The sequence below is a fragment of the Neopelma chrysocephalum genome, unplaced genomic scaffold (assembly GCF_003984885.1).
Source record: "Neopelma chrysocephalum unplaced genomic scaffold, ASM398488v2 Primary Assembly neopelma1_60, whole genome shotgun sequence".
In the NCBI taxonomy this organism is placed as follows: Eukaryota; Metazoa; Chordata; class Aves; order Passeriformes; family Pipridae; genus Neopelma; species Neopelma chrysocephalum.
Genome location: NW_020897715.1, coordinates 805510 through 831851, shown reverse-complemented (window position 1 = coordinate 831851; position 26342 = coordinate 805510). Strand labels below are relative to the sequence as shown.

The 26342-nt window shown below is 37.5% G+C and overlaps 1 protein-coding gene across 5 annotated transcripts in view; it reads right to left on the bottom strand.

The window, feature by feature from the left end:
• Window positions 1-26342, bottom strand: part of LOC113966595 — a 290519-nt gene that overhangs the window by 135976 nt on the left and 128201 nt on the right. For all 5 annotated transcript variants that reach the window (XM_027681488.1, XM_027681491.1, XM_027681492.1 and 2 more), the window contains one exon: window positions 4080-4136. In XM_027681488.1, coding sequence (XP_027537289.1) covers window positions 4080-4136 — 57 coding nt within the window. The remainder of the gene's footprint in view (window positions 1-4079; window positions 4137-26342) is intronic.

The following is a 26342-nucleotide window of genomic DNA, read 5'->3' as shown; positions in this document are numbered from 1 at the left end:
GTAATTTATTCTGCATATCAAGAGCAAAGGATCACTTCTACTGCTCTCCACCAAAAGAAAGCACAGCATATGACAAGCACAAAAGCAATTCAATATTTGTACACAAAGTAGACCTAATCTTATTTGGAGTCTTCAGACACCACACCAATGAAATAAGAACAAATTCTGGACACTATTATTATTCTCACATGGTTACTGAGCAACTTCTTACTAAAGATAGACACCTGACACTGTGTCCCACAACTGAATCTTGCTTCACTTACCACTTTGTTTATCATTCACTGCACTGGTACATCTAACATAAGACTGTTAGCTCCTTGAGAAAACTTGAATAATTTAATGTGTGTAAAATGCCCCACAGACTCCCCTGATGCACCACTCATGCAAATTCATTCCTATTGGGCTGATCCTTCAGGAATCAGGCAATAGTTAAAACAAGCACATGTCAAGACTCAAGGAGGAGCAAACTTACTGCAGCAAAGAGAAAACGTAAGCAAGGAATGGAGGCATAAGGCAGAAACTGCACAGATGTTTTTGCAGCAATAATTGGTGGTCATCTCTAACATAGAGTCCAGAGGAGGCCACCAAGTTGATTAGAGGGATGGAACACCTCTCCTTTGAGGAAAGGCTGAGAGAATTGGGATTGTTCAGCCTGGAAAAGGCTTTGAGGTGACCTAACTGTGGTGTGCAGTACCTGAAGGGAGCCAACAAGAAAGATAGAGACGGACTATTTACAAGGACCTGTAGTGACAGGACAAGGGGGAATGGCTTCAAACTGAAAGAGAGTAGGGTTAGATATTAGCAGGAAGGTCTTTGCTTTAAGGTACAGGTTGCCCAGAGAAGCTGAGGATGCCCCATCCCTGGAAGTGTTAAAGGGCAGGTTGGATGAGGCTTTGAGCAACCTGGTCTAGTGGAAGGTGTCCTTACCGAAGGTTGAGTTCCTTCCAACTCAGGCCATTCTATGATTCTATTATATGATGATTAACACGAAACACTGCACAAACTGCAAGATCTCCAGCTGTATAAAGTACGAAGAAATATTCTGAGGACAGTTCTATACATGATTCTCTATGTTAATCCAGACCAGAAGTGTGGGCACACTGGCAGTACCGCAGCACATATTTCACATCTCTGTCTGCTCTGCCTCTTACGTTTTCCTTATTTTCTTTCCTACATTTCTCTACCCTTAATTAATCTCCAATTCAGCAGGCCATTCTGTATGACTGAATATTTGAAAATTCTTTTAAAATCAGCAACCAAATGCTCATATTAAATATATCTATATCGATGTCTGTATAGGCGTGTGTGTATATATACACACACAGAGGCACACACGGTATTCACACACACACAGAGAACATAACCCTAACAGAATTGCTTCCAACTATTGGGATATAACACTACTTTGCCCACCAGATGGCAGTAACTTCAACTTAATATAACCAGTCACCGCATGCACAGCAAACAATGGCATTCCTTATATTTGGGATTTTCCTTAAGACTGAATGCTGGGTTTTTGAACATGTAGAGTAGAGCTATTCCAGTTTCCTTCTATTTAATGACAAACTGTAGGATGAAGTGTTGTACTAACAGCTAAGTTCAACATTGATCAGTGTATCCTATAAAGTTGTTTCGATTTTTTTTTAAACAGATATAATTTCATAAGGGTTTTTTCAGTATACTGTAATTTTCTCAAATTTGAGAAGTGCAGGTGTTATTTCCAGTCATCGTCTTTTTCCAAGAATAATTTCCAAACAGAAATAACTGGGTAACTTTCAATTGCATAATAAATGGACTTTTACAGTACATGCTAACAATTAAAAAGACTAAAGGACTCCAAAAAAGTGGGGAAATGGAAAAAACCTTGTGCATAATTGTTTGACAAAAATATGCAGTGTGCAGATTTCTTAAGGTAACATCTACTGCAAAAATATTGCAGGCAGTACATGCTATATTACATACAGGCTAAATCGCCTTTAATGTGGGAGCTGACAATTGCTTCTACTGGTAAAAGCAAGAAAGTTTTCTCAACATAGTCCAGGTATCATAAAATAATGTAGTCTAGTGGATGGGGACTGCTCTGTAGGATACCCAGCTTTAGAAGCAACTAATCATTGATTCTAGCCAAAAGATTATTGTTCCTCTTTTTATTTCTTTAACTTCTCCCATTTTTTAAAAGAAATTTTCCAGAACAAAATGTCCTATATTATAAAAAGAGGACTTCACTCCTATACTATGAATATTAGTATTCAGAATTATTAACTGGGTTTATATGCATCTCTATTCTGACTGCAAAGATAATATCAAAAGTGCACATTCCTATTAATAAAACACACTCATCTTCCAATAAATTTATGACAAAAAACACAGTCTGTTTGGACAGCTGGCTTCCACCATCCTACAGGCAGGGATTCAAGATCCTTTCTTAGTTTCATGATCTCTTTTTCAGCAGAAAGACAAAGTAGAGCAAAAATTTCTCCAGATATACACAACAGATAAGTATGGTAATGTTAAAAAAAGACCACCAAAATAAAGCAAAAAAATTATCCAGGCTTTATGGATAAACAGAAGATTGAGGGAAAACAACGATGGCAAAAAAAACCTGGTCTCAGATACACAAAAAAAAATGAAGGAAAGGAACCAAGACCTCAACAAAAGATTCACAATAAAAGAAGGAAACAAAAGCAGGAGGGAAAAAAAATATGATTGTGAAGCCTTTGGGAAGAGAGAGAAGGAAAGCCGAAGTGTAGCTATCAGGCCTGGCTTTGGGAATGCCACTGTATGCAAAAAGCTAGGCCTCTGCCACCTGCTCCAGTTGAAATAGGTTGGTGAAATACTGTTTTTCAAGAACACAGTGATATGCCTACTTTCTACTGATTAAACATTAAGCAGCCAGGCAGACTTGTTTTTCACACTTATGGCTAATATTCGTAAATATTTCACTTTTAATAGCCAGCTCCTCTAAATAAACCAAAAAGGTAAAACCCATTGACATGGATGTGTACTAGACTACCAGTAGCCCAAATTAGTGTCATTTTAACTGAAGATAATCTCTAGATATAGCATAATTCAAAAAACCCTGGCATAAACTTTTCATTATGGCTTGATATTTTTCTGAGATCGCACATTCACATCAGCTGGGAGTATGAGCAGAACCTACCATAAAACTCATTCCTAACATCTGAAAGGAGAGGAAAAGTAAAGGTATCAAAGAATTTGAGTATGAGCCTGTCCAAAATGGTTTGAACTGGAAAATGCAAACCTGTGTGAACAACCATGCACTCAAAAATCCATCCATAGATCAGAAAGAGAAACCAAGTGAGTCATTGTCGAAAGGAACAGAGTGAAGCACAGGGGTCCACCATTCAACACAAGGGCCCAGCATAAAAAGTTTAGCACAACCCCGTGATGTTCAAAGTGCTGGTGAAGTAGGAGTGCCAGGCAACTGCTTTTTCCTCCAACTGCAGTATCAGTAGTAACCCTACAGTTACATTTAGAAAAATTCTGTATATTTTGAAAAGGACATGGGGAAAAATATAGGTAAAGAAAGAGCCACAACTACTGGATACTGGGCAATGTGTTACGGTGAAATTTTTAAGAGATATCAGATCTATTTTAGCTGACTTGAACAAATATGTAGCAGTGATTACAGGAAAACGAATACCATCTATGGCTCAAAGCTAAAGCTGGTCAAATTTAAATTAGGTAAAAGAAACAAATTCTGATAGTTTGTTTCAGGAATTAAGCATTCCTGCTATAAAGATAAATAGTGATTAAATAAAAATAAATAATTTCCTGCTTCAAAGACAAAATACAAGGGAGTGACAGCACAAAATGTAAAATCTTATGAGTTTAAACTACATGGTCCAATGGCACATTCTGATTTGAAACACAGCCCTGTGCTGTGAGGAGAAATACCATGACTGAGCTCCTTGGGAGCCATTTCAAACACAGAGGGAGTGTCTCCTCCCCATCCTGGGAAAGCCACCATGGGATGGAGAACCTCAGCACTGCCCATGGTCCCATGTGCACTGGGTGACTGGGATTCTGAAACTTTGGGTAATGGCCCCAGGGCTTACCTGCAGCTCATGGAGTGGCAAACACAGTCCTGCTGAGACAGAATGGCAGCTGCACACCTGGAAAAGATGCAGGGCATCAGAACAAGGATACAGGACTCACGCAATAAACTAGCTGAGTTTCACCCGTTATTTTAAAATTAACCCCGTTTCAAAGAAAGACATAATGTTATCTCCCAGAATTACAAAATATAAAGACAAAAAAGAGGAATCTTTTTTTTTTCAAGGCTTGATGAACTTCAACACGTTAAAAAATTTATGGGACTTGTCATATACCAGCAGCTGAAGTAACAAAATAAGGTGGTACCATGACATCTGTCTTGCAGACCCCATAGCCTTTCAGCACATCACAAACTGGGGGCACTCTTGCTGGCTGGACACTCAGTTGTGTACTGACCTATGCAAGCTAATAGTCATGATTTTATGACTTTTATTTCATGCCAACCAGCTCCATTTCTTAGACTAAATTTTAGCACCTGAATATTCTTTTTTTTCTTCCTCTCAGTGCATTGTTAAACATATAGCTTGAATTTATGCACAAAACCTATAATTTTTCTCATTTGTGCTAACTTCTTCAAAGCAGACACAAAGTTGTGTTTAGCAGAATACTTAGAGAAAGTATTAATCTGCAATCACATGTCTAGCACAGTAAATACAATACCAAGGGAAAACACGTGTAGCAGAAGCACTATGCTGGGAAAATGTGTTTAGCTTACACAGTAAGAAATGCTTTGAGCTGTTTGTTATCAACATATCACATACAGTGCTTTCCTTTCATTAACATGGAGTTTTTCAAGAAGAGGGATAAGTTAGCAAACTTGTTACACTCAGGAAAAGCACAAGATTTTTAATCGAGGAACCCTTCAGTTTCTCAGAGCTCAATTAGTATTAATTACAAGTTTAAAGAAGCACCACAACATATTCACATTGATAGTATAGGCATATCTACAGCATAATTACTGTCACTTCAATAAGTGCAGTCATGCATGTTCATCCCCTTCTAGGATCAAAGTGGTGGCATTTCAAGTCCAGGCTCCTGCTATCAAAGGCAACTGTGCATTCCTTTCATAAATGTATCATTTTCCACCTTGCAAACAGTTAGACGTGTGTGGAAAAACAGAACCTGACCACCTTCTTGGGAGACTCCTTCAGAACACTACTGCTTTGATGGCTGGAAATCTTCTAACTTCCAGTCTGATTTTCTGCCAATTATTTCTGTCCCAGCTCTGTTCTTCAGATTAAATAATTGTTCTCCTTAACTCACAGTTGTCCTCTCCACACAGCATACTGTTTCTCTTGGCCTTTATTTTACTCAAGAGAAATAAAGGTTTTAGTATCCTCACAATAACCTTTCCCTTCCCCCTATTTGTTTTTCTCTCATTTCTCTGTTTGTTACACCTAAGTTCATGCTTCCTGTACCTGGGCCCCCTAAATGCTTGGCAGTAGTCCTGGGGAGGCTGTTGTGGTGCCTCTCATGGAGGCATTAATCATTTTATTTCATTATCTGAAAGGTCTAACTTGGTACATTTTTAACTGGCATAAACCTCATCTATGGACATATCAGATCATTGGGACCGCAGTCATTTTGGATTAAATTCATCTTACCTAGTTTTAAGCAGCATCTCTGAGCTAGTCACTGCAGGCCATCTCAGAATCAGAGAGACATTTCACAGCACGATTCATCTGACCTGTTTTTAGAGATTCTGACTGGGTGAAATCTGTTGTGTCCTAGAAATACTCTTCACTGACCATGTCTAAACAAATACCTCAGTTGGAGAGATCTATACTGAACTCACTGAACAGCTTATTTTGTTGTTTATTAATATAATCCTTCATTTCCTTTTTAAAAATCTTCAGATATCAGATAATAGCAGAAGCAATCCTAACCACATATATAACTAAGTTTTCAGACTTCCATCCTATTTATATTCCTCGCACTCTCCCAGTTGTGAAGTTTTCTCTGGATTATTCATTGATGGCACTTTTGAATGGCATATTGAAAATGGCTCTTCTAGTATGCCTTTAAAACCCACAGTAACTAAAGGTGGCACAATTTCCTCTCAAAAATCAAGTGCTTGTGTAATGATTTGACAGAATTACCATTTGACAATTGTTATTCTAGTCTGGCATATGAGCAACAGCTATTTTAGGAAATCAGATTGTAGTAACATTCAGCGGTGAAAACAAAATGCTGAATTTTGATAAAATAAAAGGATGTAGACTTGAGAAAGTAGGTGGATGCTTTTTGGCAATCCTTAACTACATCTTCTAAGCAAGATGCTTGAAAAATTTGAATAGTAAAAGTTAAACATTAAAATCAAACAAACAGGTGCAATTATGTGTTTCTATCATCTTCTCCAATGGAATAATTACAGAATTTTGCTTCACAAAGAACAAATTAAAATCAGAAGGAATTTGATACTCTCCCTCACCTCCATAGACAAATCAATGTAGTTACTGTACTATATGGTCTCACAGTGGACTAATATTTAAAATTTACTGCTTTTGAATCTTAAGAATTTACCTTAAATCCTCCAGATATGAGCTACAAAATGGGAAAAGCGTAACCACTCTACCACTGTTTCTTTGCTTTGAGAGGGAAGTGCTAGTAGAGATAAAGAAGTTTATCCCAGGTTTTGCAGCAAGTGACAAGCTGGATTGGATATTTTGAGAGTTTTGATTTGGCCAGTACACAGTCATGAAGGTTTTCTTCACATCTCACCAATCCTGTTTACATACAAGCATTTGAACAATTCTTCATGTGACACAAGTGTTTAGACAAAATCCCTTATGAGAGGGGATAACTGGCAAAAGTTTTAATCCAAACCCAAACTAAATACAAATTAGAGAATATCTGGAAGATTGCTGAACACAAGCATGAACAATTTAAAACTGAGTTATTTACCATAGTAGAACTAACTATGAGTACTTGTCATCCTACTTGGTGCTCTGAAACCAAAACTCAGAATAAATCTCAGAAAGGTGAACACCTGACAACTTCATTCCTTGGACCACAGTACCAAAAGGATTAACTTCCAGATAGTTCAGGTTAAAGCAAAAAATTATGGACAGGAGGTCCATGAACAGATACTGAAGGGTAAGGCAGGGATGTCCCATCCAACATCACAAATCCAAAAAAGATGGATGTCAAGAGAGTACAAGGGAAAAGGATCCCTGAAAGCAGAGAGGCCCATGTGCTATCCCCCAACTGTATGCCCTGTTAGCAATTTCACAAAATAAGCATCAAGGTAGATGGACCATTAGTCTGGCCCACAAGAGTATTTCTTGAATTATCTTGTTCCGTGAATAAAAACCAGGCAGACTTCAGTAGCACCTTAGGGAAACTCAAATAAAATTGTGGGGGGAAAATGTCAATTTAAAATTGTTTAACAGTACAGCCTAAAAGTGAGATCACCTAGTCAGAAATAATGAGTGAAGAAATACCATTAGCGTTCTCACACAACACATATTCAGACCCAAAATCCCTGCCACAGCAGGTTCAAAGAGATGTCATCTCAGAGAAATATGATTTTTTTCAGGATGTAATTCCACTTACGTTTTAAATGTCAGACTATCAACCATCTTGCCCCTCATAAACCAAAAATGATCAGATTTTTCATTCTCTATGGAAATTCTACTTTCTTGGGCCAGAATTCTCATAAACGTTCCTGGCAGCAGCATTTGTTAAGCATATATGCTGACCTTTTCAAAGTTCCTCTTTTAAAAAAATTAGTGTTCTTGTTTATCATTTTGTTATGTATTCTTTCATATACTGCTAAGCACAAACTTTGGATGCTCTCTCTAGTTTGCAAAGTTCCTTACTCATGAGCGTACAAGCATTACAAGATTTCTTTATCATTCTTTCTTGTCAGTAAAGTATAACTTCCAGAGCTCTTCAACCAATGCAAACACAGGGGAAATTTCCACCCCTCTTCCTGAAACAGGATGTAATAATTCTACCAAAGGCATATCTGTATATAAAATAGCCAGTATTTACCGTGAGAATTCCCTCTTTCATGACTAACTATTTGGGAGAAATCAAAAAAGAAAAAAAAAAAAGTAGTCATTTCCCAGACAACACAACATTTTAAAACCAAGACCAGCAGTAGGTTAGACATGCTCTGGTCCTGTTTGATTTTTTTGTTGCTGGAGCACTTCCCTATGAAGACAGGCTGAGAAAGTTGGGGTTGTCGGGCCTGGAGGAAAGAAGTTTCCTGGGACACTTACTGGGGCCTTTTAATACTTGAAGAGGTTTGTAAGAGAGGTGTAGAGGGACTTTTTACAAGGGCCTGTAGTAACAGGGCAAGGAATAATGGCTTTAAGCTAAAAGAGGATAGATTTAGGTAAGATATTAGGGAGAAATTCTTCACTATGAGTGTGGTGAGACACTGGAACAGGTTACTCAGATCAGCTGTGGCTGCCCCATCCTGGGAAGTGTTTAAGGCCAGGTTGGACAGGGCTTGGAGCAACCTGGTCTAGTGAAAGGTGTTCCTGCCCATGTCAGGGGGTTTGGAACTAGACGATCTTTAAAGTCCCTTCCAAATCAAACTATTCTACGATTCTATGACCAGACCTTTACAGCAAATATTTTTGCCCTGAGATCATATCACAATGATTGTGATCTTAACTTAGCCACAAGATCTTAACTTAACTCTATACAAGAAGAAAGCTCTTATTGCTGTTGTTCTGCAGGTCTCTATTAGAAAGCTACAAGAAATATCAGGTTATTTCAGATTAACATTATTTAAGTAATGCTAAAGCTTTTCTTTCTGTGAACAGAATATAAGCATTAAAGGGACTTCTACTTATCAATATCAGAGGCTCATAAAATGGCAGTATAGAAAAGAACCTTATACACTTGAGATGCTCCTGGAATCAGACTAACTTTCATTTCAAAACATTATAGAACTATGAGTGAGAAAATGTGTCTTTCTGGTCATTTGACTCAGAGTGCATGCTGCATCTGCTATTTATTTTCAATGCATTTGGAAGGAGACTTCAATAAGAGGCAACAATTTAATCAGACTTTCTAAGGCTTTTTTTGGTGGGGATTATAGACTAAGAAGAATATTCAAGAGCCAGAGAGACTTAATTTGTTTAGTATCTTAAATCGAAGTTGACGCAGTTAGTCATTCCCAAGTTTATAACAAACAAATCCACCTACGGTACCAAAAGCAAACAACTGCAACTGTTACTGGCTTAACTGATCTATCAGGCCTCTTGCTTTTGAGGAGGAAAGCCTATAGACTTTCACATGATACCAAAAGTCAAACAACACACTTTCAAGCTTTGATGATTCTTTGCTACATGGGCTTCTCCAAGTCCTTGCTCTAAGCAAGTCCACAGTCAGGCTTGAATATTCATTGTCATTAAGGAAATCTAGAAAAGGATGATCCTGGATTTTTGGTGGGGATTAACCTGGCAGCACTTTTAAAAACCTTGAGTTAAAAAGGTGTCTTTTCATCAAATTTCAGACAACTGTAATTCATCCTGTATCCCCAGGCTAAACCTTGGGGTTCTTCTGGGTTTTGCTGCCTTTGCTTTATACAGTAGATTATTAGGATGTGCACCTTGACAAACTACTGTCCTTAAAATGCTGGCATACAACATTGCTGCATATCATAATAAAGTGCCAGAGTATACATTGCTTAAAGATGGCACCAAACTGCAGAACCCAAATCTTCACTGAACAAGAGGATCGTGGGTTTTTTTGTTCTGGTTTGGTGTACTTAGACAGAGCTGACACTTTTTTTGAAGAATCTTACCTGGGTGACTCAAATTATGAGACTTTTGGCAAAATAAAACCTTTTTCTCAGCTGCTGAAGTTTTTGTAGGCTAGATGTTCTGCATTGGTTCAGCTATCTTAACAGATTTCCATAATTCCTTGCATTTCTTCAGGTAAGGAAAAATGGAGGGAAGAAAGGGTAGGTAAATCATGCTGGTAAGATTGGTACCTCCCATAATTCAAGGGAGCGATTCAGTGTAAAATTCCTGTAAAGTAAACTGATAACACAGCGACCTTTGCCTCCAGCATACTGCATTAAAACTTTGTCTACCTCTCTTGTAAAAACAAAGGATTTCATTCTGAAGACAACAGGGGCATGAATTGTATCGATTATGAAGGAAATTGCACCTGACAATCCTTGCTATGCAAACCACAGAACTCCCCGTCATCCAGAAGGTATCTTCAGTATAAAAAAAAGCCCTCTTTCTCCCTGTTCTCAAAATCAGTGATGTAGTTCCTTGGTTCAGAGAGGTTGAATTGGCTTCTGTATCACAATGGAGGTTAGAAAACAGTGGTGCTTCCTGAGGCCCTTAGAGCCCTGGTATTCAAGAAGGGGGATAAGATGCTTAGATGATTTGCTCCTTCACTTAAATGGATAGTTCAAAGGGGAAAGTAAAGAGAAATATCCAGTTATTAGTCATCACTGGCTGAAATGGAGTAAAAGGCCTCAAACTGGCAGCCTGAACTTTAGCTTGAATGAACCAGGTGCAAAGTTGGCACATCACTCAAGCAACAACTCAGTATAACCCAATGTTTTTCAGAACCTCAGTGTTGACAACACAAGAGGGACAGGAGTGTGTGTACTTTGGGGCAACACATCAACACATGGTAAAATCCACCCTACAACAACAACAGAACTAAAACTTAATGGTTTCTCAGTCATGTTTTCATTGCTCATAGAGATACAACTATTCCCTTCAACACCAAGCCTTACACATCTTTCATTGCAATGCTCTCGGCTCCTTACAGGAGAAGACTAATTATTTCAAGAATGATCATGAACATAATTAATATCAGATCCTCCCCTTGGTACACCGTGCAGAAGGCTGTGAATCCAGAAATTATTTTCTTATTAATGGCATTAAAATGGACAAGAGGGAAGCCTTTTACTTTAAAAATCTTCCTTCTAGTAGCCAAATCTCTCTCTAAAATTTGTTTATTAAAACCTAATGTGTTACTAGCATGAGAATAATTTCAAGCAGTGCTTGGATACCAAATACAGCAGCACTGTCTTTTGCATTGCTTATGCCATACATGTAAGACTTGAGTACTTAGTATTTTAACTTATTATTGAAGGTAACAAAAATTAAGAGAATTCCACAGCCTAAATAAAGCTGAAGGCACAACACTTCTACATGGTGTATGAATTTCTAAACTGCAGTCAGCATATGAACATGTTTGTCATCATTAACATGCATCTATAGTTCAGCAGGAATACCACAATGCTGTACTACATCTAACAGCCTACACAAAAGACCAGCAAACAAATTCTTGTCTTCAGCGGATGGGACAAGTTAATGGACCTTCTGGAGCAAAGTTGCAGTTTGCAATCATGTCAAAGTCTATCTGAAAACTGAATTAATATGCAGGATATAAATTACCCAGAATGAATCTAATTAATCCGGATCATGACCATTTTAAGATAATGGGCTTTCTACTTTTGCTGTTAATATTTAATTGCTTATATTGCGTATTTATATTTTTTGTGCATTTTTTTCTTAGATAATTTTGACCCATAACTGTGCAGGGTAGGCCAAAGACTTTTTTCAAAAAAGCCTATTGCTATTTGGAGGCAACTTACTGTTAGTTCACATACTTTCATCTTGAATACACAGTCCTCAGTCTGAAGTTGAATCAAACCAACCTACACATCAACGAAACTTCAGAATACACCCTGAGAAAATACTGCCCTTGATACACTCATAAATATTAATTACATTTATAGGAATAGCAATACAAATTCTACCAAGTACCATAGGTCCCTGCAGCTATTGAAGAGCAGGAAAAAATACTGATGGAAATTACCTGTGTAATTATTAGTGCTCCTGGAACTTCGAACTCTGTTCAACAGTTCGCTAGACATTCCCCCCCACTACACCCCCCCATTTTAACAGGAATAGTTGGAATAAAATTAATCTCATACTGATAATAAGAACACAAATGCTGTAGAGCTTGTAATAAAACAGAACAACATACCATGTCTATAACACAAGCTACTGGTCCTACAGCAAACTCTTTAACAGTAAAATTCTAATAAAATAGTAAGCCATCAAAATTTACAAACTACCACAAACAGTTAAAATGTCACAGAACAGATGTAATAAACACAATTAAAAAAAACAGGCACACTTATGCCGGAGCAAATACACTGCACATTTTAATTTTTCAAGAGGAAATGTAATATGCCGCAGATAAAGGAGCAACAAAGCAAAAGGAGACTAAGTAAAAACATAACGATTCTCAAAGGTTAATGATTACACCACAGGCATATTGTCACTGATCACATTTTTACTACCTATAGCTAGCAGATAATTTCTTTTTTTGCCCCCCAAAGAAGGCAGGACTATTATGTGTTGACTTTTGTGTGCATTATCACTTGTCCTGTCTAGAAGTGCAAATCTCGAAAATTAGCAAAAGGAAGAAAAATAACTGGTAAAATACTGGAATACAAAAGTTATTGCAGAGAAATAGAAATTCATTACTTTCAGACTCTGTCAAACTTATAATAATATGCACTTAAAAAGAAAAGCAAAATCTTATTTTAAATGGCATTTGCTAAAGCTACGCTAACAAAAGGATTTGTGGCCCTGTCACGAAAAAACATTGACCCTTGACCTTTTTTCAGTTTAGAGAAGGAGAATAGCCAGAATCTTGTATATCGAACAAATGTTTGTTCTATATAAACGTTCTCCCAATTTTCTTAGTTTGCTGAAAAAGCGGAGAAAAGAAAAAAAAAAAAAAGACAATATAAAAAGAAAAGAAGAAGAAACTGCCCCAAACGAAAGGCTCGATTCAGAAACTGTGCCAGGCTGCTTCCAAACAGTCATGTGACTTTTTTTTTGCTAACAGCCATGTGCTCGCGTATCATTTTACTCTGAAATAACTCTGCGGATTTCAGCTCAACCTGCCTTTGCTTATAATGCATGACATAGCCTGTGAGGGAGCCTGAGAACCGTCCCTCTTCAAAAGCAAGGTTCCCATGCTTGGCCTGTAACCATGGAAGCAGATGCCTTTTTTGCTTACCCCTGCTTACCTCTTTGCAGCCACGAGCTGCTCCCTATTGTTAAAAGGGGTACGCCTTGATTTTTCTTCGTCGTGACTGAACTTGTCTCTTCTTCAAAGGGCACGATGCTGCAGGTCATTGGTCTAGACTGTTTGCACGGTCCAGAGAACAGCCTTGATGTAACCCTTGCTCCGTCTGTGCCACACCACCAGCCGTGCGACTGCAGACTGTAGGGGGACATCGGAGATCTGTATTTGAAAAGAAGTCCGTCCGATTTTGCCATTGTGCCTTTTCAGTCATCGATCGAATGAATATCGAACCTTCTGTCGTTGCATGTGTGAAATAGATAGCTTAGCAAGCACTTTTGTGCCCAAACCTGTGCAGTGGGTCAAACTCTCTTCCTTTATTCACAAGTATTATTGGTTTTTTGTAGTATAGTAATTTCTTAGGAACTTTAATAACAGTGTCCTAATGTTAGACCAGCCTCACAACAGAATCTCTTTGTTGTAATGTGCTTGATTTAGCACTTAACCTTTTTTTTTTTTTAAAGGTGCTTTCTCTTTTAGTCATTCCCAGTTGAACATCAGCCCTCTTAAAGTGCAAGGGCAGCTGATTTTGAATTGGTATGAATAGCCCAGAATCATTTCAAAACAAGATACTGACTGGACGTTTGCTGCCATAAGGCTTTAAAAATAACAGGGGGGGTGAGGGGGAAGAAAAGTGAACTTGGAAAGCTTCCAAGATAAATTCAAAAAGTAAAAAATCCAACAAATACGGCTTTTTTTTTGTTGTTGTTAAATAGAATAAAGTAGATAGTGTTAAGAAAAGACAGATATTGTAATAGATAAAATAACCCGACAGTGGTGGCTAAAACTCTAAAAGAATCTTCTTTTTTTTCTCCCTTGATATAGAAAGACAAATAATTCAGAAAATTAACATGGGACCTTGAAAGCACTTTTTGCTCTTCTGTACTATTGCACAAACCTTTTTGATATTCACTGGTCAGCTTATTTTTTTAATATGCATTTAATTAAAAAAATTATACCGATAAATGTCGACACCATTGCAAGAAATAATGAAAATCATGCTAAACCACTGAGAAAATGTAGCTGAAGTGTTCAGTCGAAGAGTTCAACAGAACTCTAAGAATTTCAGGGAGAGTGAAGAAAAAGATGCTCTAACACCTTCAAATAAAAACCCCCCAGAATTGTAGCTAACATGGAAAACGATACATTCTTGAAATCAGTCGGTAAGCAAGTTTTTACTCTTCTTTTAACAGAATGGCAAACTCTCTGATCACTGCCTGTCAAAAAAACAATAATCTAGTGAAAGCCATCAGCACCTACTCATTGTAAAATGTGCCTGCCTCTACTCTGTCCTAATAAAATCCGGATTGCATCAAAAAGGGCTTATATATTCTTCAGGGTGTTGCTTACCCAGCGCTGTCTGTATATGACATCAGTATATATATTTTTGAGATACCACTATCTCATACTTCAAGGCATACCTATTTTCTCTAATTGCCGCAGGCAAAGGGGAGGTGCACTAAAGAATAAAGAAGGTTATTGTGACAGATGAAACATAATTCACAATGAGTACTCTTTTCATCCAGCCCTAAGTAGCAGAGGATTACTCCAAGCTGAATTTTAGGGGAGTATGTATGATCTGATTTAATAATACGAGGACAGGCCACAAGCTGAAAGGCAATATAAACCAATTATGCTTTTGCTGATTGTTTGTGGGGTTTTGTTGTTGGGGTTTCCCCCCATCCCTTCTCTTTTCTGGAAATAGAAGAAATGTTAACGTGAAGAGGGTCTGAAGAAACATGGGGAAAAGTAAGAAATGCGGAGAAATAAAAGTTGGGATTTTTTGGAATGGATATTGACAAATGCTTATTCTATATTTCTGCTTCATGACACTTAAATGAAATAAGATCATGCCTTTTCTTCAGTATTAATGCGCTGTGGAAGTAGGTAAACTAATTTTGATACACTTACTGAACTTGTCTTGCTTCCGAGAAATTAATACTTGAGTCTTCTAAAAATGCTGTGTGATGTCAAGTTTAGATGTAGATAACTGTGATAGTAAAACAACTTTGTGCTAAGTGTGTGTACATTGCTTTTCTGAGTCACTATTTTAATATTTAAACAGTAAGTGAGTAAGCTTGCATGAGTATTTTATATGTTTGTTTCCTTATAGCGTGCTTTGGAAAATAATTGCCTAGCACAAATTACTGTATTACATTCGGAAAGGTTTCATCTTTTTAGACTTTCAGTTTTCATATAACAACTATTTTTTTTATGATCTAAAATTGCATTCAGAATGCCTGGACATGTGTAGCTAGTTAAACTGAAAAAACTGCTAAGGTGCTTGGCAAAAAAACCCCAACAAAACAGTATCTCATTTTCTCTTTAGAAATGTTAATTTAGACTGGCTACTTTTTAAAGTAATAGTTAACTTTTTAAAATTCCATTTTAATGCAATTGTATTAATCACTGATCTTCTCAAAGAACATTTCTATAAATTTTGTATAATTTAGTATGCAAAATAAAACTATTTTGAGATACATATTCTAAATGTATTATTCTAGTCTTCATCTTGTTTGAAAAATCACAGACAAAAAAACAAACGTGAGTTACATGTTTGCTTATATATATTTTGGATTTTTTAATTAAACAAAAAACTGCTTAGCAGTCAGAGCTAATAAAACTGTGCTTCTAATTGAAAATGAATTATTACTGGGGGTTAGTTTATAACTTTGAGTGTTTGGACTGAAATATAAAATAAGATTAATTGGAATAGACTTTCTGTTATTCTGTGCTGCTATATATCAGACCAACTAAGATGATTCAACAACTTAAGATCAAATGTTCCATAAACAAAATAGCAAGGAAATGGCATAAAAATCAGCATGTGAAATTATTATTATTATATTTTCTAAACCGGAAAAGAACACTGAAATTTTGTCTCTCTCGAGGCTGTTACTGAACTATTCTGTTACATAATATGATTTCATGCCATTCTTAAAAGCAAACATAAAACCAATATTAAGTGTTTCATAAACACCATAAGCAATTAAGTGTATTTCAGTGGATGAGCAGGATGCATTAAGCACACCGCAGTACTATATTTTAAAGAAAGAATGAGCAGTCAGAAAACGCACGAAGTACAAAAAGAAAACTGCCAGAGTGAAAGCATACATTTTAATATTTTAGTTCGCGAAGGGAGCAGCAGCCAAAAGACCGTTCTAACCACCTGACAAACAGCAACAAACAACAGCTCTCGAGTCAAAATATTTATTAGGGTGTCATGTCAATGCACAGCCTAACATATGTGCCAAGGAGAAATTATTCTATTATCTTCAGCTGAGTGAAGCAGTAACAATGAACGTACAGATTTATAAATATATATAGAACTGAGAATGTTCTTTCAAATCATATAACCATTTAGCTTTCATTGATAATTTAAAAAATATATTAAAAAGTGTAAAGTACAAGTTACATTAATTCCTGTGACAATTTTTATCCAAATATTTTTGTTGCCATGACACACTGCACTTGCAATCCATCGTAAAGTTTCTTAGCAAGAAATAATACACTTTAGCATTTGTTTAAGGAGTCAACTGGCATTTTAGCTACTCTAAATGACATTAAGCAATATATCCTCTGTTATAAACTTTTAACCAGCATATATTTTAGGGGCATTCATATTGGTAGACTGGTTTTGTTCTCTTTAAAATTAGTTTGAATTAAAATTTACTATTGACATACATAAAACTTACAGCAAAAGTGCAGAGGAAGGTTGCCTTTGGAAAAGTAGGGAAAAGAAAGCACGTCAGATGATGCCTGCATGCAACAAAAGAATCTCTTAAGATGAACAGTGTTTTAATACTGAATCAAACGGTGAGCACGCATGTAATTTACAAATCTAAAAATATATAGTATTACACATTATTTTCATTCTTTTCTGTAAAACTTACATCAGGCTGACTCATATAAAATTCACCACATCATTTTTAACAGCCGGTGTTGAGGTTTTTTTTAAAAGAGAAAAGGCAAGGGAAAGAGCTCTTCATGTCCCTTGCAAACAGCTTTGATTTTAACCAAATCTAAGTGTGCAGGTATAGTTGTCTCATCCCATACCCTATAAATCTTTAAAAACCTGCAACTGAAATTAAGATTTGTAATATTTTGGGAGCTACAAAGAACACAGCAGCTCAAGAGACAACACTGGGAATGTAAGAAATCACAGACTTTGATTCTATACGACAAGCTGGATAGGAGTCAAAGCTGCCACATGTGGTGTGAAAAAATGCCACCCCGGTGTGAACAAAGGGTTTAAAATGGAGTCAAGAAGCGTGCAAGCTCAATGTCTAAGCTTTTCCTGTGAATTGTACTGCCACAACCTGCAGGATATCAAGTGGGCTGGGAAGAATAGAGTGCCTTTGGAAGCTACAATGGAGTAGCGGTGGCCGTCGGTGCGTTAGGGTTTCTATTGTTTTGGTCTTCTTGTTTGCGTGTCCTGACAATGTGCTGCTCTACTTCAGCGAGAAATTAAACTCTAAGCACCAAAAATAAAGTCACAAAATTCACCGAGAAACTGATGAATGCAGCAACTCTGATCTTGCTTATTCTACTCCTAGTTTACAGCTCAATGAGAGAATTTACCAGCTGGATTGTTCATTTTACTGGGCCCTGAACCACAATCTCACGCATGCAAAAGAAAAAGAATAATAAACGCTGTTCATAAAAATCTCTGTGACCTTTTACCAAGATAATAATTGCAATAATATAAATATTTTGGGGGGTTCATTCAAACAGAAAGAATGTTGCACCTTATTTCAGTCAACAGCTTTCCTCCTTTTACTAAAACATAAAGCTAATAATCTGCATATTCATTTCAGAAAACACTATCTTTTGGAAATAATCTATGCAAGTGCATGCAGCAGCAACCCAAAAGTGTATAGGTCACACGCTCGCAAAGATGCTGTGCTAACACTGTTCAACAGTGAAGGTACTAAAAATCATAAATAGTCTACCTAGGTAAAGGAAAATGCTATGTAGTCAAGGCAAAAGGAATAATAAGAAAGAAAACAGTTAAATACATCTTCCCTAGAGATGTAAACAGCAAAAAGTACAAGTTTCACAAAGAGAAAATGCACTACATTTATCAGAATCCCTAAACAAAATCAATTAAAATCCAAGGAAGCACACCCACAAAACCCAATAAACAGTAGATTTTCTAAGAATTAAAGAAACCTTCTTATTTCCTATATTACATTTACATGTTTTATTAAGGATTAGGTCAAAAGCCACCGATTTTTAGTTTACGAATGCAGGTCAAGACAAGAACATTTTTCTATTTACTCTGTGTAACTCTGTATAGAAATCAATCTGTTACTTTCATTACAACCACACAATCAATTCCATTTAAAGTACAACGCAACAGCCAAGTCCAAGGACAATATGGATCGCTGAAAATCCTTCATACTCTCTACAGAATTTATTCAGTTTGACTGGGATGATTTTTCTTCTCATTAGTATTCACCAAGCTTTCACAAACAAACTTATCCCGGCTTCACCTGTTTTTAGCTCAAAGCATAAAGCAAAACAAAGCAAACACTAATTTACCGATCCTGGCACTGCTGTGTAAGTATTGCTCTTCAGTAAATAACACAAGTCATCTATTAAAGAACAATTTTATGGAGGAGAATGCCTAAGTCACACTGAGTCACGAATATTTCTGCAACTGCAGTAAGACAGGACTACATGCCAGAGAAACCGCATGACATACACACATGCAGACACGTATGATGAATGTAGATGATGTATTTAAGCAGTCTGTCTCAAATGACTGTATTTTATCACCTTACAAATACTTGCAAATATGCCCCTCTCATTTTTCTCTCCCTCATAATGTTATTCTGAGGTTCCTAAGGGACACAAAGCTGAGGTATTTAAAAACTGTAAAATATTATAAATGTCTTTCCCTACATACCCAAAGAATTTGTTATGATCATTTGAAAAGATGCAATTTAGCCATTGTTATAAATCTTTTAAATGTTCATAATTACTTTAACATTCCTAGTTCAACATATTAAAATCTAGGCATAATATCAGATTTTAAAACTGTAAAACTCCAAACAGTACTTTTATTTATGGTATGTTTATTCAGGTTTATTTTGCTGATTTGCTTTTATTCTCGGTCTATTTTCTCAACTCATTTTCTGCTGCATCTTAGTATCTGTAGGGGCTTGTTAAATATTATTTTTTCCTTCTGCCTGCCTGAAACATAAGCCTGTCAAACAAATACTACTGTAAAAATAACATAATAGATTGAAAAATGTTCTGTTCAGAGATTTGTGCACAATAAAGCTGCCTGTGATTTTCAAGTAAAAACCTTATCTTGAATATTCGTAGCATTTGTTCCTTATTTGTTCTTTTATTGATCAGTTTGTTCAACTACATGTCTCCCTTCCCAACAAGACATCAGAGAAAATGAAAAATGAATCTTGGAATATTGCTCCAGAACGTGCAGTCAGGTGTCTGGTGGCAACACAGAGGCTGTATTTCCACGTCCATGGTTTCCCCAGCTTTGATAATTTGAGATGGCACTGATATGTAATCTCTGGGTGTTTCTTAGGGTGCCATCTCCTTCTTTAATCCAATGTATGTTTTTAAGTCGCTATTAAATTGTTGTTCCTGCCTAGTGGTCATCCAATTAGCAGCATGCTCTCTTGGGTAACAAGACAGCAAGCACACATGTACATACATACATGTACATGTACGGATGGGAACGTGTGTATTTTGGCTTCTTATTCCAGCTGAGCCTCAAACTTGGGCTCTCATCAACCAGTTAAATTTCTCTCTGCCAAACCTCACCGAATGTATTTCAGTCAAAAAGAAAATTGCATAATGCCAAATTTCTTGCTCACATATAACAGCATGTAAATAGACAAAGGGTTCACAGCACTGCGAGAAGAGAAACTGTCCTGACAGACTTGCATTTATCCCCACTGCAAACCTTAAATAAGCACACATAAACAACGTTTTCCTCTTGTTCAGCTGCGTTTACTTGCCACTGCTTCTCTCCCCTGGCTTCCACCAGCTCATTTTCCCCACCTCCTGAACCTGTCTGTTTTCTCTCTCCTGCCTGTCTGCCAGCAGCGGCACTGAAGAATCCCCCAAAAGCAGCCCCATCCCAGGGGTACCCTGAGCTTGTGAACGGGGCACAGGAACGAACAGGTTAATTCCATACGGGCAGGAACAGGCATGACTCAGGCTTTGAGAACACGAAGCTGGAGTGTCTGGAAAGATTGCATTAAATGTAAGACGTAATATCTGCAAGTGAGATAGCAGGGATACTGTTGAGAGAGAAAAATCCACTTTCCCAGAATACTCTCCGTCTATTCAGACATTAAACAGCTGAAACGTGGGCGCCGCAGAGGTTAAGCTTGGCAGCCGAGAGCAGGACACTGAGCTGCTCAGCAGCCCTCGCCTCTCCCTCTGACTGCTTCACCAGCCCGGGGAGCCGCGACACCAATTTCACCAGCAATCTGCCCCCAGGGGCTATTTTAAGACTGTACCAGACCCATCTGCAAAGCTGGCCCCAGAGAGCCAGCTCGGATCTGTTTGAAATGCTACAGATTGGCTACATAATCCAGCTCAGAGCCCGCAAATAAGTGATATAAGGGATCCAGGCTGGCTCCTCACTGTTGCATGAATTTTGGTGATAGCAAAAGAGCCAAAATTGTGTGCTATTAGTACAATCAAAGAATTTATTGGGAAAGAGTAAAGTCCACTTTTTAGAGGACAGTTACCTTTCCCTGCAGCAGGAAAACATACCTTTATTTATTATTAGAAGAAAACAATTCCAAACTTTCCTGACTCAACTGTGTAAAATTAACAAGCAAGATTTTCCCCTGGCTAAAATACACACTGGACCAGGGCAGTAACCACCTCCAAAATTAGCTCCTCCCTCTCACCAAAGGACATTTGTTATGGCAGCCCCTCCTGCCACCTCCAAAAGCCTGCTGAATCTGCATGAACCTCGCAGGCCAGTCAAGGTGAAAAGAACCAAACAGACAACAGGCAGAGTAACACGAGGGGAAAACACAGTCTGACAGACCATCTCCAGGATAGAAACCCACCCCAAACAGCGGCTTTAGAGCAGTTGCCCGTGGTTGAAGCTGTCATTGTGATATCAACAAACATCAGGGCCCCTCTCACCCTCGAGTTTGGGGGCTATGCTGTTACCCTTTGCCCGTTCCTGAAGAAGATGCCTGGAAAAAGCAGTCAGGAAAAGTACTGGAACAGGAAAACATCATCACTGTCTCCTTCTACAGCCCTTGCTGAGCATTTACTACCACATGGAGTAGTAAAGGCAATTCAGTTTTCCCTATGTGCAAGTGCTGGAGGTTATCATTGGCACAAGGGCCAAAATTATTCTGATTTCATGACACAATATGTTAAATTCGCACTTCTCAACAGTTCAACGGGAACAGCAGTGGTGCAAGCACACACTCCACCCATTAACCATCCTGTGGTGCTCAAAAATGAGAGGCCAAGTGTAATATGAGAGTATTCTTTGCTTCGAAAGAACTTTTCACTGCCTTCCTTAATTTGTAAATCTCCTTCTGTGGGTTTATTTTAGTACCTTGATTCTATTTGAACATAGCTTATTATGATTTAATTTCCTCTTTTCTTTTTTTTTTTAAACAGAGGATGGAAAAGAAAAATAAATCTCTCATACTCTCAGCATATAACAGTTGATATAATAGACTGAAATGGCTCCTTCTAATCACTTGGGGATTTTTAAGTGCATTTTATTGACAAGATAAGCCATTATGAGTCCTTCAGACTTGTTATGGTTTATCATATCAAGGCTTACGATTTTAAGTAATATTCCTAATATGCATTCACAGCATCCACTCCAACAGCTTCTTTAATCTCAATTAAATACCATTAAAGATATGTATGGTACCTATGTAGAAGTGGCACTAGAACAGTACTTATATGCACTAGTGACCAAATAATGTCAGACTGGCTCAATTGCCTTCCACCTCATCCCATACCCAGAAGTCTTATTGCTCAGTAAAAGTTATATGCAAAGGTAACATTATTCAGTGGAATTATGGCAGACAAAATTTTCTGGTGGTGTTTTTTTTTTTTTCTTCTAAGAACTTGAAGAAAAGAAAGAAAGTTAGTCAATGAGATCCCTTCTGCCAATCTCCAGCAACTGCCTGAGCAGAACTCGAGACTACTTGATACATCCCAGCAAAATGGACGTTATCCCTAGTGTCTAGGACAACATTTGTTCTCAAAAAGAAGTAAAAATGAAAGATAAAGGTCACTTGAGAGAGCAAAACTCTGACTGGTCAGAGCACAACCGTGCAGCTCTCCTGAATGGCCACATAATTCAACTATGTCTTCCCCAACCTGTGCTGTAGATTTATTGTCTGCCCCTTCATGCTTTTTGCACTTCAGACTACTCTGTTTCCCCATTTCATCTTCCTTTTATCTTTACATTCTGACTTCTCCACAGACCTGGGGCCCCTGCCCTTAGGAGAAGAAGGTGAAAAGCAGCAAAAAGAGAAGTGTGCAAGGCAGAAGAGAGGCAGTCAAAACGGGTGCCAAACTGCCTAGACCTTCTGTGAGCAAAAGACAGTGACTCCTGCACTAAGAGCAGCAAGAGAGAAAGCTGTTAGAAGGTTACAAACCTTAGAACTTAAGTGTTATGAATTTATGGCAATCGTCCTACCTTTGATATGAAAAGGTGCAGCTACTTTAGGAGGCTGAACTGGAGCCGAGGACAAAGCAAGACCCACCAAAACACAGTACAAAAAAGGAGTGGGCAGCCTGGGAAAGCAGGCACCAAATTTGGCCTTGGAACAGATATTGAAACATCCAAAGGTACCTTAGGTTGCCAGTGGCACGTCATGACATCTGGTGCTCTGCCACAGAGACCAAGGGCAAAAACCTTGGGAGGGGGTATAAAAACAGACCAAAAAGTGTAGGGTTCTCCAAATTCAAAAGAAACTGGAAGCTGTCATCTTGCACAGAGGCTAGACAGTATTAATCAGCTAATGCTGTATCATCTTGCCTCTACAAGTAGAAGCACTTGGCACACTTACCTCTAATTTAAGGAAGCAAATTATATATAAATAAAAGATTAGGAGCACACGTGTCATTTAACTAGTTATACCAACAGCTGAAACAAAGATATTCATGTTGTAAAACTAAAGGACGTAGATCCAAACTGTACTCATAGTTACAGTCAGAAAAATGCACGACCCCCTAATCACTTTATGCAAAACAGCTGCAAAAATGGAAGTAAGTCTTTCACTGCTGTCAGAAGTTGGCCCACTACTGATATTCCCCTCAGTACAGAATGCAGTGGTTCTCCTATAATGGATTTTAAGTTTATGATGCACTCAGAATCATTTCAGTAAAACAAAAGGCTATCCAATGATTTCATAATCAATTAACACTACAGCTTAGTTCCCAGCCTGCTACATCCTTCAGTGCTACTTTGCCACATAATTGACATCTAATTTGCCATACCATAAAAACAGCCTTGTTTATTCTCATTCCATTACCAGTAACTAGCTCATTATTCTAATGCACTTTGAAGCATTTTAAAAATAAATGTGAAAGAAAATTCCACTCCATTCTACATCCATTAGTTATCCTTCCAGGTTAAAGACCATGTTGTAATCATTATAGCCCTTTCTTTTTATTCACACCAAGTAACTTCTTTGTAGCAGAATACAGTCCATATTTTAGGAAAGCTGGCTGTGGTAAGACAACAAAGCACATATCAACAGGCAGCAAGACTGGTACATACCAATCCTCAAACAAGTAAATATTTTTCACTTTATAACTTTCTGCTTTATTTTCATAGCCCAAAATGATAGAAACAGTCCAAAAGTCTCTTCTAAGAAATAATTTTATAGTATCATAACCTTAAAATCAATAACTTTATTAAAATATTCCAGAACAAAACTAGTAGCATAAGCACACGTGCAACTGGAACCTCACCAAAAAAAGAGTTTATAGCAGCCATAAAACTACCCTTCTCTGACCTCTATCATATTCAACAATTAAAAAGTGTACCTCTGTGGTAAAGAGACATTTCTGTTTACCTGTAAAGTCATGGATGTCTAAACATATCACCACAAAGATGTTCAAGTCCACTTTACTTTTGTATTTGACAAAAAAAGCCATGTAGCACAGGTCAGGGATCAATGACTTACCTAAGCAGGTAAAAATTGATCAAACAACTACAGATTTCTCCTCTACTACTTACAGAAGCAATGGGAGATAGAATTATTGAAAATAATTTACTGCCTACTTAAAGTCAGAAAAGATATGCTCTTGAGTCCCCTAAACAGAGCAGCTGCAGTGCGGTTTCTGATTGCATATTTCTACATTCATTCAGCCAACTCTGAATTCAGACAAAAATCCACAAAGATAAAGTCACTTCCTAGAACCTTGGGCCTTTTAACTACTGTCCTGATCTCATGTAGTCACATGCTTATTTCCTTAGATTGTTAAAGACAGAATTATAGTTACTATTCATGTAATACTCTGTCATTTATTATGTACTTTCCAGGATGATTTGCTTTCCTAAAGATACATTACTGTTCTTTGATTATATACAGCCACTTCAAAACTCCATGCAAGTGGGGAATTTTATTTTTTTAGGAAATGAATTACTAATACTCATGTGATTAAAGTCAGTGATAAAGTATTACATTCCTGGACCAGAAATATTAAATGATATTATAGCTTGATAATCTAGGAAACTCCTATCCTCAGCTTTTTTTCATTCATGATTTTTGGACTTTTACTGTGGGTCAAGATCCGTTTCATACATAAAATTAATCAAGAAAAGAGAAATAGTCAACAAAAGAAGCAACATGGATCAACACCATGAAACTCAGATTGAAATTTGCCTTCACTGAAGCAGGGGTCCAGAGCTCTGATATCCCTGTCATTTGGAGCACCTGGTGATAGCATCTGTATTCTCATGCCACTATTGACCTTCTGGGAACATCCATGAATTTTATTTTATTGTTATATAGAACTCAAAACTTCCCTTTTCTCGAGAAGTCGAATAAACAGTTTTTGAGTCTGACTGCTACAGATCAACCACTCTGAAAGAGATTATTCATCCCATCGTTTCACATTTAAATATAACTTCAGGATTTTCTGGTTTGTGAAGAAGGACAGCCATCAATTAGGTATGACCATTTAAAGCATATAAAGAAGATAAAGAGGAGGGCAGGCCTAATGAGACAGAATCTTAGTACCTGTAATGATGGAAATTAATTGACCCAAGCTCTCCTTTATGTGGAAATGCTCAACAGAACCTCTGTCACCCCTGTAGTTTTACCAGTGTAAATTTTACTGTTAAGCAGACTTCAAGTATTTCTTTGAGGAAATATTCTCTATATTAATATGTATATGAGAATAATAACATACATATACCTAAAGAAACAAACTGAGGACTACTTTTCTGAGTTTTGCTTATTAATTTTTTTGTCTCTGTGTAAAATAGAATCAGGTGTAGATAACATACAAATGTGAAATAGTAATATGATCATGACCACGAATATTGACTACGATCCTATAAACACATATTTGTATCCACAACCATCTATCCATCCATCCATCTGTCCACCAATCCAGGATATTTGAAAGAAACTTAATGTACACAGTCTGAACAACATGTAAGTTAAGGAAGCACAAAGAACTAGTAGTTTAACTTCATGCTTTCATTTCTTTGAAAAGGCACAGTCCCTAGAACTATGGTATGCTTTCCAGGTTTCCTTAGAAGTATTTAGAATATACTTAGAAAAAATTCATCCAGTACAGGACTAAAATGGGAGGTTTCCAGTAGTGAGTGTCTTCATGTGGCATGGGCAGGAAAAACAGGGGAACAGACCCAGCTAACTTGTTCACAAAAGGCAGGTCCTGCTTGAAGGAAAGGCTGTTGATATGATCTGCCTGGACTTTAGGAAGTCCTTTGACACCATTTGCCAAAGGGTTCTCATGGAGAAACTGGCTGCTCATGGCTTGGACAGGTGGACTGTTCACTGACTGAAGAGAGTGGTGGTGAGTGGACTTAAATCCAGCTGGCAGCCCTTCACAAGTGGCTCAGCATTGGGGTCAGTCATGCTTAATGTCTTTATCAATGATACGGATGAGGGGATGCACCCTCAGTGCACCCTCAGTCAGTTTGCAGAGAACACCAA